This window comes from Macrobrachium rosenbergii, chromosome 23, assembly GCF_040412425.1.
Source record: "Macrobrachium rosenbergii isolate ZJJX-2024 chromosome 23, ASM4041242v1, whole genome shotgun sequence".
In the NCBI taxonomy this organism is placed as follows: Eukaryota; Metazoa; Arthropoda; class Malacostraca; order Decapoda; family Palaemonidae; genus Macrobrachium; species Macrobrachium rosenbergii.
The window spans coordinates 39,901,020-39,919,641 of NC_089763.1; the positions used below are offsets into that span (position 1 = coordinate 39,901,020).

At 36.1% G+C, this 18,622-nt stretch overlaps 1 protein-coding gene across 1 annotated transcript in view; it reads right to left on the reverse strand.

The window, feature by feature from the left end:
* LOC136851531 (DDB1- and CUL4-associated factor 17-like) overlaps window positions 1-18,622 on the reverse strand; it is a 43,488-nt gene that overhangs the window by 11,540 nt on the left and 13,326 nt on the right. Inside the window, exons 6-10 of the mRNA XM_067125767.1 lie at window positions 18,249-18,428; window positions 13,410-13,555; window positions 10,003-10,105; window positions 5,250-5,390; window positions 2,188-2,692 (exon numbers count right to left, since the gene is read on the reverse strand). Of these exons, the coding sequence (XP_066981868.1) occupies window positions 2,188-2,692; window positions 5,250-5,390; window positions 10,003-10,105; window positions 13,410-13,555; window positions 18,249-18,428 (1,075 nt within the window). The remainder of the gene's footprint in view (window positions 1-2,187; window positions 2,693-5,249; window positions 5,391-10,002; window positions 10,106-13,409; window positions 13,556-18,248; window positions 18,429-18,622) is intronic.

An 18,622-nucleotide genomic window follows, 5' to 3' on the forward strand; every position in this document is an offset into this window, starting at 1 on the left:
GCCCAAGAGCTCTCATCTCTTGAAGTCCTTTTCACCTTATCAGAGCATCAGTAGCTCAACAGACCTCCTACTTACACTGCTTGTGGGTCATGTTAAAGTAATGGGTTTGACATAAAAGAAATGTTCAGGTTGACCATCACTAATCCGGCAATCAGTAACCTGGCACAAATTTCGGCTAGAGTAATTTCTAATGTTTCTGCACTAATTTTCAAATTTCCCGGGTCGCTGCGCTAACTCGCTCGCAGGTCGCTTCGATTTGGTGGCGCAGTGTGCTGCATCAACAAACTGGTAGCCTAGCCTACATTATACTGAACTATATTCACACATTAACAGTATTATACAAACATCAACATAACGAATGTGCATCTTTGTCATGGATTTTTTAAAAAGTTATGCTTTACTACATTGTTTCCAATTGCATATATTCTCATATTGCTTTTGTATTATAAATCGCGATCAATGTTTTGTTTTGGGAATCGATATCACGGTGTTTATTTCGCTGCATTTAACTAAGTTCGGAGCGCTTTTCTTGCTTCTAGTTAGCGTAAATGAATATGGATACTTTATTTATTTGGGACAAGGATATTTTTCGTTATACGAAGTGTTTTTAAGTCGAAATATAACTTAAATACGCCTCGTTGTGAAATTAATTTAGCTATTTTTTTCGTTAATATATGACGTTCGCGGGAATCGCGGCTGGCCATTTTGGGGGCATGTTTGTTTTATGTAAAAAAAAATCAAGGTTCCGTTCGCTATTTTCTCTCTTGATTTCATCATAATACAAGCTTTACGTATTTATCTTTTATCAGCGTGAAAACAGTAGTAATTTGTATTCTTCCATGCCCAGTAGTTTTAATTAAAATACATTCTCTCCAGTTTTATTTACGGTCGAGTTTCATCCATGTTGCCGATGCACAATAATTTATAGTCATTAGCAGCTTGAACATTGTTTTCTCAGCTTCAGCTACAACTTGCAGCTTAAAGTTACTGTAGCAGTATATTTCCCTGCCGATCTTTTCTCCAAAGCGAATAAGGGTACTGTATAGTGTAAAAAATATATCAGTCTTATTGTACTGTACTTAACGTCATTTGTAACATAACTACAGTAATTGTGTATTACCATACGATGGTTGAAATACAAGCAAAACAGTTGTTATCCAATATGATTATTAGCAAACCAACAGTTTCCCGTTCGGTTGTTTATGACTGTACGCATTTACGCAAGAGTGTAACGTTACTAACAATACTTTTATCATTCTCTTTTACTTTTTTAACCAGCAGATGGAATAAAGAGATGGAGGAAAAGAAGTTTTTCTATTGTAAGTTGGTCTCTCTCGCTGCCTGATTGTACCTGCTGCCTGCGCCTGAGCGAAATCTAAAAATATTTCCTAAATATTTTCGTACCGGTATTAATTGCTAACCCCATTGTAAACTTGAAATATCGTAAGTCGAATTATCATAACTCGAGCGCTACCTGTATTTGATAATTGTCTTTTCTTTATTAACCAACTTGTACTGATTTATGGGATATTTTAATTCTAAGATGAGGCGCTTAGCTACTGGGTTTCGTGTATTCTAGCCTAATAAATGGCTAATCCAGCAAAATGGATAATCCGGCACCCTCCAGGTCCCAATGATGCCGGATTAGTGATGGACAACCTGTAGTTCTTTTTAAAAATAAAGAAATTAGCCAAACTACCCTCTTTATAATCCCCATGACTCCATCACAGCCAGACTAGACTACACAAAAAGGTATTCAGTTCATGTTCAGGGATCTGAGACATCAGATCTTGTTCTTCTAAAAGTGGAATTGTGTCTGGGAACAGCATGCAATGCATAAACAGGGCAAGTTAAAGTAATGGGTTTGTACTGAATTTTTAAAAAATTACCATAGATCTCAGCTGTATTTTTCTAAGTAAACTTAATGTTGTCACCTATCACTCATTCTGCAATGATTGTTGCAAAAGAAAAAATTAAAAAAGAAAAAACCTGAAGAAAATGGTATATCACTGCCATAGAATCACTTCCAGTAATCATGATGCAGTATCAATCATTTACAAGAAAATATAAGAAATTAAACAGGGTAATAAAGATAACTAATATCTAAGAATGAAGAGAGATTTGTACTGTGCAGAGTGCATGTCATCTGAAAGGGCTATGTGCTTTCTATCTATGGACTCCACTCACTAGAGGAATCTGCCTCTCCAGAGTCGTATCGAGTATTAGTAAACTGTGTTCTTGGTCTTCTCCTTCGTATCTGCTGATTGCTCTGACCCGGATCGTCTCTTGATCGTCTCCGTCGCAACTGTCGGCTGCTCTGAGCCAGATCTCCCCTAGATCTTCCTTGCCACAATGGGTGAGATCTTGAATTTCGTCCTTCCAGCTGAGCCCTTAAATTGCGTCCTCTTTGAATTATTGCATACCTTCTAATATTACAATAAGGGATCAACTTTGGCCCATTGTCACAATAATCTTCACTTTCTTCAAAAATTTCATGTAGTCTGTATGAAAATATTTTTGAGTTTCCTGAGTCATATGATACTATATTTAAAACATCCCTCTCAAAGTGTATATTTAGACGAGATGTTTCAATGTCTCCATAAATGCCCTCATTTATTATGAGTTCATGAAGATATTCATATGTCACACTATCATAAAATGTAGCTTTTGCTATATATGAACTGTTTTTACTCTGGAAAGAAAAATACAAAAAGCATATAAGAGAGAATAACTTCTGTATTATTTAGGCTAATGCTCAACATGAACTAACAAAAATATCTCAATGGTGCATTTCTCCATATCCTGTTGACATCCTGCAGAGATTATAAGCACTGAGTTGGGGTTGCACCATAAGCAAAGTACAATACGGGTGTGTGAAGTGTTGGTATGCACGGCATTTTTACGCTGGAGTGCAAAAGCTAAAGTACAAAAAACATTAGAGACAGAATAACTTTTATATTATTTAGGCTGATGTTCAACATTAACAACAAAAATATCACAGTGCAAATCTCCATATCCTGTTGACAGCCCACAGAGATTACAAGTATTGAGGTGGGATTGCATCATAAGAAAGTACAATATGGGTGTGTGCAAGTGTGCAAGTGTGTGTGTGTGTGTGTGTGTGTAGGGCATTTTTACACTGCAGTGCAAAAGCTATGCTATTTTACATACACATCAAAACATTAGTCATGATTCACACATTACAATAATTAATATAAGCTTCTAATCTATAAAATACTGTAATATGGTCAGCTACAGGGTATGTATATTTGCACTTGATAATCATTGACGAAGAAGAAATAAAAATTAATGACAGACATTAAAACCTTTAGATGCTTAACGTACAAATATACTATTTTATTTTTAATTTATCACAATACCCCTTTCATAACATTTTGTATGGTACAAACAGCTGTGCATACCCTAGATGGGGGAAGGTGCTGGGGTGGAACGGAAAATAAAATTTAAGCCAAAGGCCAAGCACTGGGACCCATGAAGTCTTTCAGTGCTGACAAGGAAACTGATTGTAAAAGGGTTTCAAAGGTGTAACAGGAGGAAAACCTCACAGTTACAATATGAAACAACTGTTAGGAGAGGGTGGAAAGTAAGATGGAAGAAAGATAATATGAACAGAGGTACAGTAAAAGCAATGAAAGCAAGCTGCAGCTAGGGGCCGAAGGGATGTTGCAAAGAATCTTTAATAATGCCTACAGTGTACACAAGGAGAGGGGTAGAAGATATCTGAAAAAATAAACCGATGGCTGAAAATTAAAAAATGCACCTCGCATAAACATTAGGCAAACATGCATTATTTTGTTTAAGTCTAACCATGCACATTAAAAAAAAGTAAGCCCATGGGGTTGGAGGTGAGTGATGATGTGACTAGCAAAATTCCGAAAACAAAGAGTAAACATAAGAAGCAAGTGAAACACTCTTGAGCTGATGGGTTTGTATCGGCTGTTCATTGTGTGCATTTGACTGTCTCAATGCATTGACGTAGAGTACTTCAGTTAGTACGGCACATGGATTTTTGTAGTTTTTCAGTTCATTTATCATCAAAATACTTTGTATTTTTTCAAGTTTGTTGACTTTAATATTAAATAATCTTTTCTGAAGATGGCACACCAGCAAACTGAAAAACATGAACACATGATGACGTAACGTATATGGTATAACTGCTCCTACTGTGCTGTCACTAATTTCATTGGCCAACAATTTCTCAGGCGTGAAAACTGACAGGGCTGCTGCTGATGCAGCACTTTAGTTTTTGATAGTACAGTATTGGATATAGGTTCATGCAGCAATTTACTTTACTTGGATAAAAGGAAAACTAAAGGCCACCAAAAGGCCACCACAGGTGATATTAGATGCAAAATAACATTTTATTGCACAGTTATACTTGCTTAACACATGGCACAAAGACATCCCAAATGGAACAAAACAAAATTAGAATCAAGATTACAATCCACACAATACAGTGTTTTCTTATTTGTAGTAATATATACCTATAAGAAAACATCTTAATCTTTAAAACCTCAAAATAACAAGACAAGGTGTGAATTTCTGAAGAAATTTTCACAAAAAGAGCAAAGATAACCTTCCTCCTGGGTTAGGATAAGCTGATGAAAACATAACCTTCGGCCTCTAGGATGCATGGTAAATTTCCAAGACTTATCTTAGGGAAAAAATAGCTTCTTCGATGCTTGGGAAATACAATTCTTAAAAGATGCATATATAAAAATCCCATTCTGCAAGTAATTCAGAACATCATACTTTAAAATGATAATAAATGCATTACATTAAGTTCCTAACTTAGGTCCATCCCGACATACTTTTTGGTTTGGAACATACCCTGTCTGTAAGTCAGGGCTATTTGTATTATGATACCCCAAATCTGAGAGGCTGTTTTACTGGCAAAGCCTAATTATCAAAATTGTTATTTCAAATACAGTAGAGTATAAGCATAAAATAGGAGAATAAATTTGCCCATTTGCCAGCAAATACAGCAAATGGCATCAAGCTACAATACAAAAGCAGCTTTTCACTTCCTAAAATTGGAAAGTCTTTCAAATGCTCATGCATCGTATCTGACATCCAACAGCGGTATGATAACTGTGAAAACTTAAACCTTTGAAACTTGAAGCATTCCCCAATATTCTTGTGAGAAAAGGAAGTCTCAGATGAAGAGGAATCAACACAACACTTAAAATTACAGCCTTCAAAAAGTCATCACTAATTATATTACTTACTGTGTCTCTCCTGGCTTCCACAATGACCATTATCATTAAATCAGTTTCAACATCAAAAGCCACTGTTCGGTTCAAAGAAAGATCGAAAGTGAGTTTGTTTTTCACAATTCGTCCTGACCGAGAATACACAGCTTCTGGGGCCTGCAATATATACAAAAGGTCATTAGAAAATTTACAATAATAAAAATTATAATACAGTACAGGAGGAAAAGGTTAAACAATAATATACACTGTAAGATCTTCAGTGTTAGCCTTCCATGACAGAAAAACCACTAATTGAACAAGGCACTAATCTTTGTGCAGTCTGACAATACAGTAATCAGATGTGATCATGAAATACCAATCAAGGACCAAATACTGTCAAAAAGCATTATTTCTAAGTGGTTTAATCAATTTAAACTGACACAAAAATCTCAAATTTCATAAAACTGGCCTCTAAAGGTTTTGTTATTATACATAAAAAAGTACAGCAATTTTTTTTTTTATAAAATAAAAATTTTTCAGTGCAAACCTATTGCTTACAGTGCCCATCCCATGACAAAATTCCCAGAGGGAAGAAGTAGAAGTGTAGTAAAACTTTGACAGGTGAGTAGTATGCACAAACTTGGGTTTGTTCCTGACAAGAGTCCCTGTCCTCCCTTCCAGCTGACCAGAATCTTTCAGACAGGAAATGATTAAGTCAATAATAAAAGTCCTGTCCTGTGGCACTCTGCATCTTTAGAAGCAAAGTGGTTTCCAACCTAAGAGCTAGAATGGCTTGAGTTCTTGTTAAAAAGCAATCTGGACCCTTACTACCTGACTAGCTCAAGGATTAGTGGCACATTTGGCTCAGTTTTTATTGGTATAGCTACATGGAATAGTTGACTTCGTGCTACATGATTTTTTAACAGTTAAGCAACTCAAATCTATGATGCTGAAAACAGCTGAATCCTGTGAAAAAGTTCTTTGAAGCAAAGTGGCTCAGGTCCTATGAAGTATGGTGGCTTGGGTTCTTTGAAGTGTAGTGGCTTGGAGCCTTTAAAGTAGAGCCAACTGGCTCTGGTCTTGTAAGTAAAGCAACTCAGGCCCTTGTAAATATAGTGGCTTGGGTCCTCTGAATGAAAAGGAATGACTCAAATCCTTTGAAGCCACTATATAAGTATGTGGAATCTAAAGGATTGTTTTCTGATAGTTAATATGCATATTGGAAGCTCTTTTGGATTTGACATGCCATTTGCAAGAGAACCTTGATATGGGTTTTGAGTGTAGATAATTCAAATAGATTTTAGCGCTGCTTTCGATTTAGTGAATCACAAGGCATTTATTTATAAACTCCAGAATCTTGGAGTAGGTGGAAATGTCTTAGGTTTACTTCAAGATTTCCTTACAAGTAGGCAGTAACAAGTTGTTGATGGGATCTTCAACGAACACAGACCTACTTTGTCAGGGGTTCCACAGGGCAGTGTTCTTGGCCCACTGTTATTTTTAGTGTAAACAAGTGATGTGGTTGTTGGCCTGGAAAACAAGATTATTCAGTATACGGATGATCCTACACTTGAAGGTGTAAAGTCTCCACTGATGAAAAATGAAGCTGCCCTTAGTCTCATCAGGACATGGAGTGGATTAGTGAATGGCATAGTCGGTGGGGTATGAGGCTGAACCCCGGTAAAATGAAAACACTGTTGATTAGCAGATCTTGTACAAATTTTCCAACCCCTCCTCCTCTCCAAGTCAATGGGACTCTGCTGAATGAATCTGAAGCTTTAACTATTCTAGGTGTTGCAACGGATGGGGCCTCTTTTCCAAGCCACCTGTGTCCATTTTTACATCTGTAACGTAGAAGAGAAAGAAATAAAATTCATTTCAATTGTTTTAATTACTAGAACTGTGGGTTTCCACTTGCCCCTTCATAAACTCTCTCCTTCATTCCCCAAAATGGTTAAGCCTAACTCTTCTGTCTGTTCAAAATGACTGCCTAAGGCCTTATTCCCAGATGATCGTTGTACCTTCTTGGCATCAAGCAGTGACAAGGGAGGAGCCAAAAGAAAAAAAGAAAGTTGGCGCCACCACTATGTTAACCCTCCACTAGGTTGACTGCTGCCATGTGGCCTTTAGAGAAAATGTGACGAAGACTGACCTTTCGCCACCTACCAGATGCAAGCAGCGTAATCTCCGAAGGTTATTTATTGACGATGCAATGAAAATCGAGAGAAAGAAGCGCTCACAACACCACCCAGGACAGATGTCCTTAACCTTGCTAGACCCTCGAACTTTCCACGTGTTCGACCACAAGGTTCAAAACAGTATACCTTGGTAGTGGCATTTTAATTCCCTCCTCCATTGCCAGCGCCCTATCGAACATTGACACCGTCAGCTCGACGAAGGTAATGTACAGAAATAAGGTTTCTTAGTCAGTCACGATTCCTCTTATTTCTCTGCCTGATTTCATTCATTTTCCATTGTGCGATTACCTTCAGTAATTTGTGTTGGAGCATTCAGTGTTAACATAATTATGCATTTAGTGTTGAACTGAGTTATTTGGTACCATCTGTGTATTTCTCAGTTCCCGTTGAACATCTTTTTATTCTAGCAAGTAACTGTCTGACATATATTGCAAATAGGCCCTGCCTGTGGCATCCCTCGGCTCTATCCATGTGCAGTCCCCCTTCTACCCCCACTGCGATGTTTCCTGTTATGAAGACATCATCAGCGTAGAATATTCATTCTGTGTAGGATTCATTCATTTAGCAGGCCCTTATTATTACCTGCCTTGTAATTTGTCATTCCTCTGATCTCTGTTTGCTGTGTAAATATAATTAGCTAAGAGAACCCTTGAGTTTACGTAATTTTCCCTCACATGAAGAAGGCCCTAAGCCACAGACTTTCCATTGTTTGTCTACGAATTGTCCTAATATTGAGTCAGATGTATAATAAATGTAAGGAACTCCCTACATTCATCCGTTGCCACCCAGAATCAAGTAAGTATCCCCCTGACATTCGTAGCAACTTTGATACATCTTACTTTTGAGAAACAACTAATGAAAGTGTAAGCAAATTCTGCATGAAAGTGTGGTATTGTACAAAAGGCCTCATATACAGTATTTATAACAGTGATAATATCAATGCAACTTGTTTTAAATTATTTGTCCTTCCTTTACTAGAATACTGTTCTCCAGTGTGGATGTCTGCTTCTGCCAGAGATTTATCTCTTTTAGATATGGTGGTTCGTGGTGGTAGGTTTCTGTTTCCTATTACTGTATTAGCAATTAGAACTTGGACCATCAAAGGATGGTCACTTGTTTGTCACTTTTCCATAAGTCGTATTTCAACAATCTTTCACACTCTCAAATGATCCCTGATCCCCTTTTTCTGCCAGGAGCAACAAGATTTGCTGAACAGCAGCACCAATATGCAGTAAATGTGCCTTGCTATCAAACTTCTTGATTCCAGAGGTCCTTTATTCCTCACACCATTGGACTGTGGAGCAGTCTTCCTGAGGATGTCGTGCAATTAGAACTTCAGAAGTTCAAAGATGCAATGCATTACTACTCTAATACTATTCTCCCTGCATCTTAATACATTTTTATCTATTCATTAATTTATTTTTTCTTTTTTAATAAGTGAGATCTCTTCTTTCTGTATTTCCCTTTACCTCCTCTTACTTCTTCCTAATGAACACCAAATTCTTTGGAAGCTTGAATTTCAAGTCAATGGCGCCTGTGGGCTTGTTCCACATAAATAGAGTTCATCTTCTGGATAATAATAATAAAGCACAGCTGCTGGGATCTTTTAAAGTTGACAGCTCAGGCCCTTGTTTATAGAGTAGCTCAGGTCTTTTGAAGTAGAATGGCTTGGGTACTTTGAAGCAAAATGGTTGGTTTCTTGGTAGAAGAGTGGTTGGAACACTTAGAAGAGGATAAGCTTTGGTTCTCTGTAGCAGAGAGAGACAAAACAAACTGCTGAATAATGAAAAAAGGATACACTGATTTAGCAATGAAAAAATGTGAAAAGAGAATATATGTGCATCAATGTCATTTCCATCATTTAATCACTTCTTCCCAAAATGTGACCCTCCTTTAAACGTTTTACTCATAAATACCTATAAGGTTTTCAATACCTAGGTTGACAGCTGAGACTTGATGGATTTTATTGCACACATGCAGTATTCACCTACTTCAATATTGCTACTTTTCTTTTTCTTCCCTTAGAGAATTTCTATTAGGGATAATTAGTTATAAAATTATTTTAGCTATTGCCTAACAACATTTTATGTGAAACAAAATAAGCAGAATAATGAGCCCTATTCTATCTCATGAATTAAAACTTGTTGAAAATTTAATACTTTGATAAATAGAACATGCTGAAGTTGTGACTAAATTTCTTTTAAGAATTTTTTTATGAGTCTTATCATTTATAGTCAGTTGAATCAGGACAGTTCCATAAATCCTTTTCTATTGTTGCAATTAATTCATATTCTTTATTCTCAGAGATTCGAGTTGCATAAAGCATCTATCAAATATCCTTTGGTTCAGGTGTGACCGACCTAAAGACAAGACAAATTTACTTCTAAAGGCAAGAACTGTCCTCCATGCAGACATAAATCAGGGTAATTTCTAAGAAACAATAATGTAAATAATGCACCATGAAATACTGATATTATTTTAAATTCTGAAGGTGTGTACAATGATAAAAATTAAATTCTACACACAAGTATACAGTGTTTGCCTAGTTGAAGTTCTCTTACCAATATGATTACAAACACTTAAACACTTACTGTGTCTGATTCTAATTCCTTTGCTGGGTATGTAAAGACTTCAACCAATTTTCTAGGCCCTTCGGACTTTCTTGGATCATCATTTTCTCTGATTTCCAGCACCCTGAAATGAAGAAGTTTTCCAGAGATCACCAGTTTTCCTGTTTAAAGCAATCTTTAAAAAAAAGATGACCCAGGGAAAAAAAACTTATGTGAAACATCACAAAAACACTGTAAATTGCAATTTTTGGAACACAATGCCCTATTCTAACAAAGATCTATATTTATATAACAGCTATCAGCCAAAATATTAAAAAGATTTAATTGCAATAGAAAAATAAAAGAAATTAATATTCCACACGGATATTAAGATTCTTGTAGATCTATGACTGCTATACTAGAATAACCACTGATTTTATAATTATAAATCATTCTCTGTTTATGATACCAAACTACACATGAATACAGAATCACAGAATGAATCAAGCAGCAAATACATGAATTACTTAAATGTATTCTTACTATAAAGTTACATAGCTAATACACTGGTCTGCCAAAGACACAAGAAAAAAATGTGATTACAAACCTTTTTGTAGAAAACTCACTTTCAAATAATAGAGACTCTTACAATTACATATCTTTACATGTATAAACTAAACCTCAAGCATAAAAGTACCACAAGTAAACTGAAAATCTGGCAAAGGTATAAGATGAGTTTCAAAATGTGTTAACTGAATTTGCATCAATTTTTAAGTTCATCTTAAAAGCCAAAAAGGTTCAAATATCCATTACCTATAACCTTGGCCTTAAGCCTGAACACCTCAGACTCTAAAGTGAAGGATTACATACGTAAAATGGCTTAGAAATTGACTGTCTTTTATGATCTCACTGTAGAAAAAAATAAAGAACAAGGTCCTCACTTTCTAAATGACTTAGCTCTCTTGCAGTGATGCCTCAAGGCTCTGACAGGTTTAACAAGTAGAGCTACAAGTTTGATGTAGCTTAGGAGAAGGAGGAAGCTGCCAGTGTCTTAGCTATAAATCATGGCACATACAAGAGGCCCAAACTGTGCAAATTCTGCGTGCATGTGTGTGTGACCTGGCTGGAAGATATGCTGTTTTAAGACTAGGTTACCTATAGAAAAAAACTGCTTGATGGGGTCATATGTAATACTAGAGAAGCTTTTGAAAGCCAATGGTAAGTGACAAGCTGGAGGCTTTCAACATCTTGATGGTGTAAGGCTTAGTGCTTGTTTTGTGTTTTGTGTATAAAACGATTGTTTCCTTGTTGTTGGTGCACTCCTCTCCCGGTGGTGCTTGTTTTTTTTTGTGTTTATAGTTTATGTCTGTTGCTCTCGTCGGCAGAACTTTAGTCAAGTTTGGGTAATCATCGAGTCAGGGTCCAGACAGTATACCAGCATGGACGTGTTGAACAGCAGGTAGTAGTTACCTGTTGGCCCCTACAGTATTCGAGGAAATGAACTTCGTTCGAGTTCGAGGATGAGTTGACGACTAACCCTAGTCATCAGTGGAGAGGAGGCATTCCTCTGAGACAGCAGTTTGGCTGTCGATTCGACTCTGCTGTGAACATCTGTGTTTTGTGGAGATGTTCCTGTTTGCCGTCATGGGGCAGTTTTGATGACTTCATGGCAGTAGTTTGATGGTCATCCTCGATGACCTTTGATGATCATCTTCTGTGACCCTTGTTAGTGGTCTTGGCATCTCTGGGTGGATGTTCTGTTTTGTACTGTAGGGGGATTGTGAATTATTATTACAGATATTTTTATGAATCATGAGTGATTTGGTATTTATGATTATTGTTATTTGTGCTGCTTTATCGATTTCTTAGATATGAGTATTTTTGGTTATACCATTATTTATGTTAATTGATGCTACTTGTAATCATTATGCTGTCTGTATTGTTTATTATTATTTGATGTAGCTGAAATGTTGTTCACTTTTACATGGCATTTGTTATTTTTTGCTTGTATGGTAATGTTTTATTTTAAAGTAACTAATTTTGCTACATCTTTGTTATTCGATTGACTCATGGATTATATATGATGTTTGATATGATTCATTTAATTGCTTTTGACCAAACTTGACTCAATTGTAAATATGTACATATCTTAATGTTAATAAACTAGTTTTAAGGTTATTTTGCTGGTTTTGTTGTTCCCCTTTCCCCGTGGTTGTCTCATCTGCTGCCAGTCTTTCCAGTCCATTTCTCTGTAACTGATGATAGAACCCGATGAACCCAGGTTTGGTTCATAACAATGGTGCCTCCCTCTGTGTTGGCAATCAGGTTATAATTGGTTGGGAGAACCCTGAGTAACACTCATTGATGACCTAGGCAACTTCCTTGTTTTTAGTAGATAAAGTGAAACAGGTTATAATTGGTTGGGAGAACCCTGAGTAACACTCATTGATGACCTAGGCAACTTCCTTGTTTTTAGTAGATAAAGTGAAAAATTTTTCTACTGTAAGAAAGGTGGGCTTGAGAGGATCATTCATCCTTGAATGACATTAATTGCACAGCAAGTGCCACTTGCCCTGGTAGACATGTTGCTGACTCCTGCCCTGGCAGTGATGACTTCTGCAGCACTGACTGAAGAGCCATCATTAATGTGTTACAGGTTAATCTGATGGAAAGTGAGATTGTCACAACAGCTTATCCCAGAGAGGAAGTGCTTTTGGACAGTCTTAGGAAGGCTTAGTAGGTTAGGCTCAAGCCACTAATTAGCAGATATGGTAATGGAGACATCTGTGGAGGCCTGCAGTTTGTCTGTAATTTTGCAGATAAATTTTTAAAACATGAAAAAAAGTGAACAAGCACAACTTCCATAGCTTTATGCATACCTCCAAGTAAAGTGACCACTCTGCTGGAAGAACTTTATTTCTTCAGTATAAAGAGATTACGAACACATTGTTCTTACCTGGAACACACCTTGGATTAAAATGACATTTTCCACTGCCCACAGAAACAACTGTGCCAAGTTTCCTATGGATAGGGATCTTGTAATATCCTTGTTAGAGGGATACCACCATAGTTAATTTATTTTGAATATTGTTTATCCAAGTTGAAGGCAATCTTCCATCTCGTTATGGTTCAACAATACCATTAATAAAAGCAGTGAGAATATTAAGTGGCAGTTACAAGCCAAGAGAATAGGTCAAACTCAACTTTAGAAGGAATTAATTAAATGCAGGCTCCTTCTTAACATAAGAATAATTATTCTAGACAAGAAATCTGCTTTCATATGCCAAGAAAATTATAACCCATGTGACGTTCAGTATGCTATTATTCATTAATACTTGTTACAATATAATGCACAAGCATTCTGCAATTCATATCTACCAAATCATAATAACCAGAAGAAGCACTACAGTGTTTTTTTTTTTGGAAAACATAAATGATATGTTCAGTACCTGAGTCTGTTTGTCTTTACATGTACCAAACGGTTGGAATCATCTGGAAAGAACATGAGATAGTCAGGTGATAACTCTTGGTCACAGTTACTTCTCCATATGACTTGACCATCAACCAGTAATGAACCAGTTTGTAGATCTCGAACCTGCAAACCAAAATTTAGAAAAAAGTGTAAGATGTGTAATTCAATGCACGTTACAGAAGAAATCTGTGCATATGCATACATACAGAGGCTACAACACTAACAGTAAACTATGCTCACAAACTTTTGCATAAGTGTTTTCTTGTAAATTACACTGACATGAGAAAGAAATTTCTAATACAGGCAGTCCCTGGTTTACGACGGGGTTCTGTTCTTACGCCACGTTGTAAGCTGAAAATCGTCGTAAACCAAAAAACCGTCAAAAATTGTCAAAAATCCTAAGAAAACCATTACTTTTAATGCTCTGGGTGTATTGAAAATGATGTAAACTGCATTTTTATTGAGTTTTCCATCAAAAAGCCTCTAAATTTTGATTATTCTGCCATTTTGGAGCCATATTTCTTCTGTTTACAAGCGTTGTAAACTGGGAAATAATTTCTGATGAATTTATCTGAAAAGTGTTGTAACCTCAGAACATCGTAAGCTGGACCCGTGGTAAACCAGGGACTGCCTGTACTTAACTGTACATGAGGGAAATTTTAATATCAACACAATCATATAACAAGGAGGTATCAGTCAATAAATAATAATTATAAATGAATGGACACTAAAATACATACAAAAAAATTTCAGAGAATGTTTATTCTATAATACATCTAAGAAATATATGAGAAGAGTAAGAAAAATAAATCATAAAAAGAAAATCCTTTAAAACCTAAATTTTGCTTTGTAAACGCAACCCAATATTTTATATAGTCCATACTTCATGTAAATAAGTGACAAACCTTACTCCAAATTTACTGAAAAAAAAGATTCTGATCTGCCTGATGGCTGGTGAAACTTTTCTAAGATGTCCATCATAGGGGATGAAATGGGGCCCTTCATATATACAGGCAGTCCCCGGTTATCAGCGGGGTTCCGTTTCTGAGGGTGTGATGATAACCAAAAATCGCTGCTAACCGAAAATCAGTGATTTCGGCGCTTTTTCAGCGATTTTCGGGGTTATCAGCGCCGAAAAGCGCCGATTTTCAGTTATCAGCGCCTCTGTTAGATATGTATTGGCGCCAATACCCAATTATCGGCGGCGATGAGCGGAAATCGGCGATTTTCGGTGCCGAAAACTGCCGATTTTCGCCGCTAGACAAGCCCCAAAAAGCTGGATCGCTGTTAACCAAGCCCGCCGTTAACTGGGGACTGCCTGTACCAGTGGTTTGTATGTAGTCATGCTCAAATTTGAGGCAACATGATTCTTTTTGAATCGTCCAAAATCTCAGACTCGGCATAACGTTGCCAAGTAGTGTTAAAACTTTTTTTCATTTCCAATGTCTTACGTGTCGAAAAGTTTGCCAATTCACATCTAACAGTATTTTCCCAATGGTTATATAAATATGATCTCTTTCATGAATTGGTACAATTTGTAATCTGTGTGATTTGAACTTTTTTTTTTTTTACATTGCTAACCACAAAGCACGGTGTGGTTTGCAGTGCTGTCAGTGACAGTGCACTTAACATGCTCCTCAGACTGGTCAATGCAACTACTTCTGCAGCACCATAACAGTAGACCTAATAAGCTCAACAGTCATAACAAAATTTTCAAAATGGGAATATGAATTACAACAAGTTTTCTTGGAATGTTGAAGTTTTAGGCTGTGTTCAAGCTGCCTGTATGTTGCAAAACGATTTATAGGCCTAAAAAAATAATCTAACCCCTCTGAGATGTAATCTATGTTACTAACGAATTTATTTCTAGAGATTACCTGTCCTTTGAAGAAGAGATAATGATGATTTAAATTATATGGAGATGGCTATTAATTGAATATCTATTAACATTAATATCAAGGCCTATGGAACACTTGTTTTTAACTGGCTTAAAATACTATTTTCTGAAAAGCCCTTCTGTTTGCTTTTGGTGTATAATTTATTCATTCATAAGGTAACTTGAAGTGTAAGAATGTGTAGATAACTTCATATGCTTTCTGGCCAAAAACTGTTAATATAGAGATGTGAATGATAAGTAATATATTTATAGTAAGTAAAGAAATCTAACACACCTAGGCCTAGGAACAAAATCTTGGCTTTAATAGAAGAATAATTGCAAAGGTGGATATGTGCTAGTAAGCCATAAATTTTGAAGTGGTTAAAAATATAATACAAATAATTTGCCGCCACTCTAATGGTTGTGTCACAAAGCTCCGCCCACCCGTTGATATCAGTGGATGCGTTTTAGCTACACTAATATTTCGTACCTTACTTATTTACATTTTTTTCAATGCTGAGGCATCAAAATAATCAAATAGGACTATTTCCGATTTTATGGTTGCCTTGCAAGCAATATTAATGTTATGACAAATTTTTTCGTCTTTTTTATTATTTTGACATTTGAACTCAGGCCTGTACCAAGGGGGGGGGAGGTTGAACAACTGGCCCCCCAAAATTTCTGGAAGTCCATATTTTTATTGCATCACATACATACTCTTTAGAATATTTATTAATTACTGTTTTTTCTTAAGTCAAAGTATATAACATAACAATAAGTAAAGTAATATGCATATTATTTGTTATTGTTAACATATTAAATGAATCAATCAATAAAACTGAAAAAATATTTTTTTAATTTCAGTGCAAACTTTCAACATTATAAGTAACATTCTGTTAACCAAAGTCAGTACTTTGAATAACATCTAATTGGGTAGAAGGGCATAGACCGCATGCCCAGTTTTTCTTCTTAATATAACTAAAATAACATTTTCAAGTATTTCATCTTGTATATACATGCAATGACATATACAGTATAGAAGAAAAGGTCCAGTTTTGGGAAAAATGACCCCCCATAAAAACAACTCTGGGTATGGGCCTGGAACTGAGGTTTGATGATGACATTTTTTTGTCGAACACATTGGCAATGAATGAAAGAAAGTTTAGAATAGAAAATGTTTCATGACTGTTTTTTCCGAAATTTGGCTACACGTAGTATTTCCTTACAGTTTTGAAATATATGATAGATTTCAATCTTATGAAACAAATTATGATCTTACTGTATGAAATAATCATGCTTTCACATTGAAACAGATAAATATGAAGCATGTTAGGTTGCCATTTCATGAATTTTGAATGAAATCCTACGCACTCATGTCATATCATTCAAGAGCAAAGCTGTGCAAAGCATAAAATTTATTTTTAAAAATTTCATGCATTCCTTTAACACAAAACCTTTGCCCTTCATAGTCTAAGATTTACATAAACCAGAACATAATCAAAGTTGACAATAGGTCTCAGATTTCAATGACATTTCAAGGAAAACGCCAACTCATTACCAATCAACTCGAGGGTGCAGGATAGTCCTTAGTCCAGGTTATGATAATAAAAGTTAGTTATTTTAACCCTTGTACTGTCAGATAGACTAAGTAGGATTACTAACAAACCATAGACAACATCTAAATACCAACCAGAGTTGGTGCTCCCATATCTGTTGAAAAGGACTATAGAGTAAAACAAAAAACTGAAAAAAAAACCATCTCAAGGCTTTATGAGAGAAAGGAGTGGTACAGGAAATTAGGGTCTGAACTTTTTGCAATGAAGTTAATGAAAAGTCATCCTTTAAACAGTAGAGAAAGTCTTCTGAAACTTTCTCTATACTGTACCTATATCCAATTTTTTAGAACCCTACCACCACTGCAGATCTTTCTCAAATGCTGCCGATTCTGATACTTGAGACTCTGTTGGGTTGGACCACTGGAGGTCATAAGCTATTCAATTATAGATGGAGAGAACACAGTCAAAGAATGCTGCAGGGCCCGGCAGAAGGAGACAAACTTCACGGACAAATGAGCTGCAACCTTGGTAACCTATCTGACCCACCAAGGGCCCAGCTATAGAAAGCATTTTCTAATAGATCAATAACAAGACCTCATCAAGAGAAGCTTCACACTGCAGACCAATGCTGGCCTTGTTATGTTATGGTCACTGCCTTCCTGCCCTAGTTTAAATGTACTTCCTCCAATACACCACCAAACCTAGCCTTCTTGGTTGGCATGGAGGATGTCCTGTTCCTTGGAACAGAATGAAACAGATGATCTCTGTCTAGGATATAGTGTGGGCCCCCCTTGATTGTTGGTTAAGGTTACATGAACCGTCTTACTTCTAGGTGTCACCATCAGCTTTTGGGACCAAACAAAAGAAGAAAACATGTTGGTAGATGGGCATGAAAAACATCTCTGGAAGGAAACTGATCAACAAGAACATGAGCAAGAAGACAGCTGGTCATCGTTCTCCTGCAACCCTTCTTGCATAATTGTTCTGAAGCCATTATAACATGTATAATAACATCAATACAACAATTATATAACACCTTTTAATAACACATCCAATCATAATTCATATCAAAAAGTTATAAAAGCTATATATCAATTAGAGTTGTCAGCATCATTGAATGCTGACATTTATATCCTACAGAAATTCTTGTATATGCAGTACGGTATATCAGTAATACAGTACATACAGACTATAAAAACTTTATACAGTGAAACTGAAAGTTAACTTCAAATTATCTTTACAAATATGTATGTATTGCACAGCAATTAGACACAAAAACACATCTATAAAAATACAGTACAGTACTAAAATAATGTACATTTAATATCCAAATAATGCTACCACTTGAATAATTTTTTAAACAGAAACTATTCCAAGACTCTACCTCAAGATGATTATCACAAACTGCCCGTATGTATGTCCAAGGGGATGCTCCCATCCCTAGGATGTCCATGTGGGCATGGGTGGCAAAGAGAAGAGGTGGAGCTTTAGTAACCAATTCATCAGGTCTCTCAGGATTTGTTAGGAAGTCAATGTTATTCTGGCTACCTTTCACTCTCTTACTCTGTCAAAATGAAAGGAAAAAAATATATAAAAACTTTATTATTGATCTACAAATAAACATAAATAAACAAAATACTTTATTAAGAACAAAGAAAATATTTCAGCATATCTATTATTCTTTCAGGGACTGGATTTCTTTACAAGAGCATAAAGTATCTAAGATAAATCATTTCTTTGGAAATGGATCACAAATAC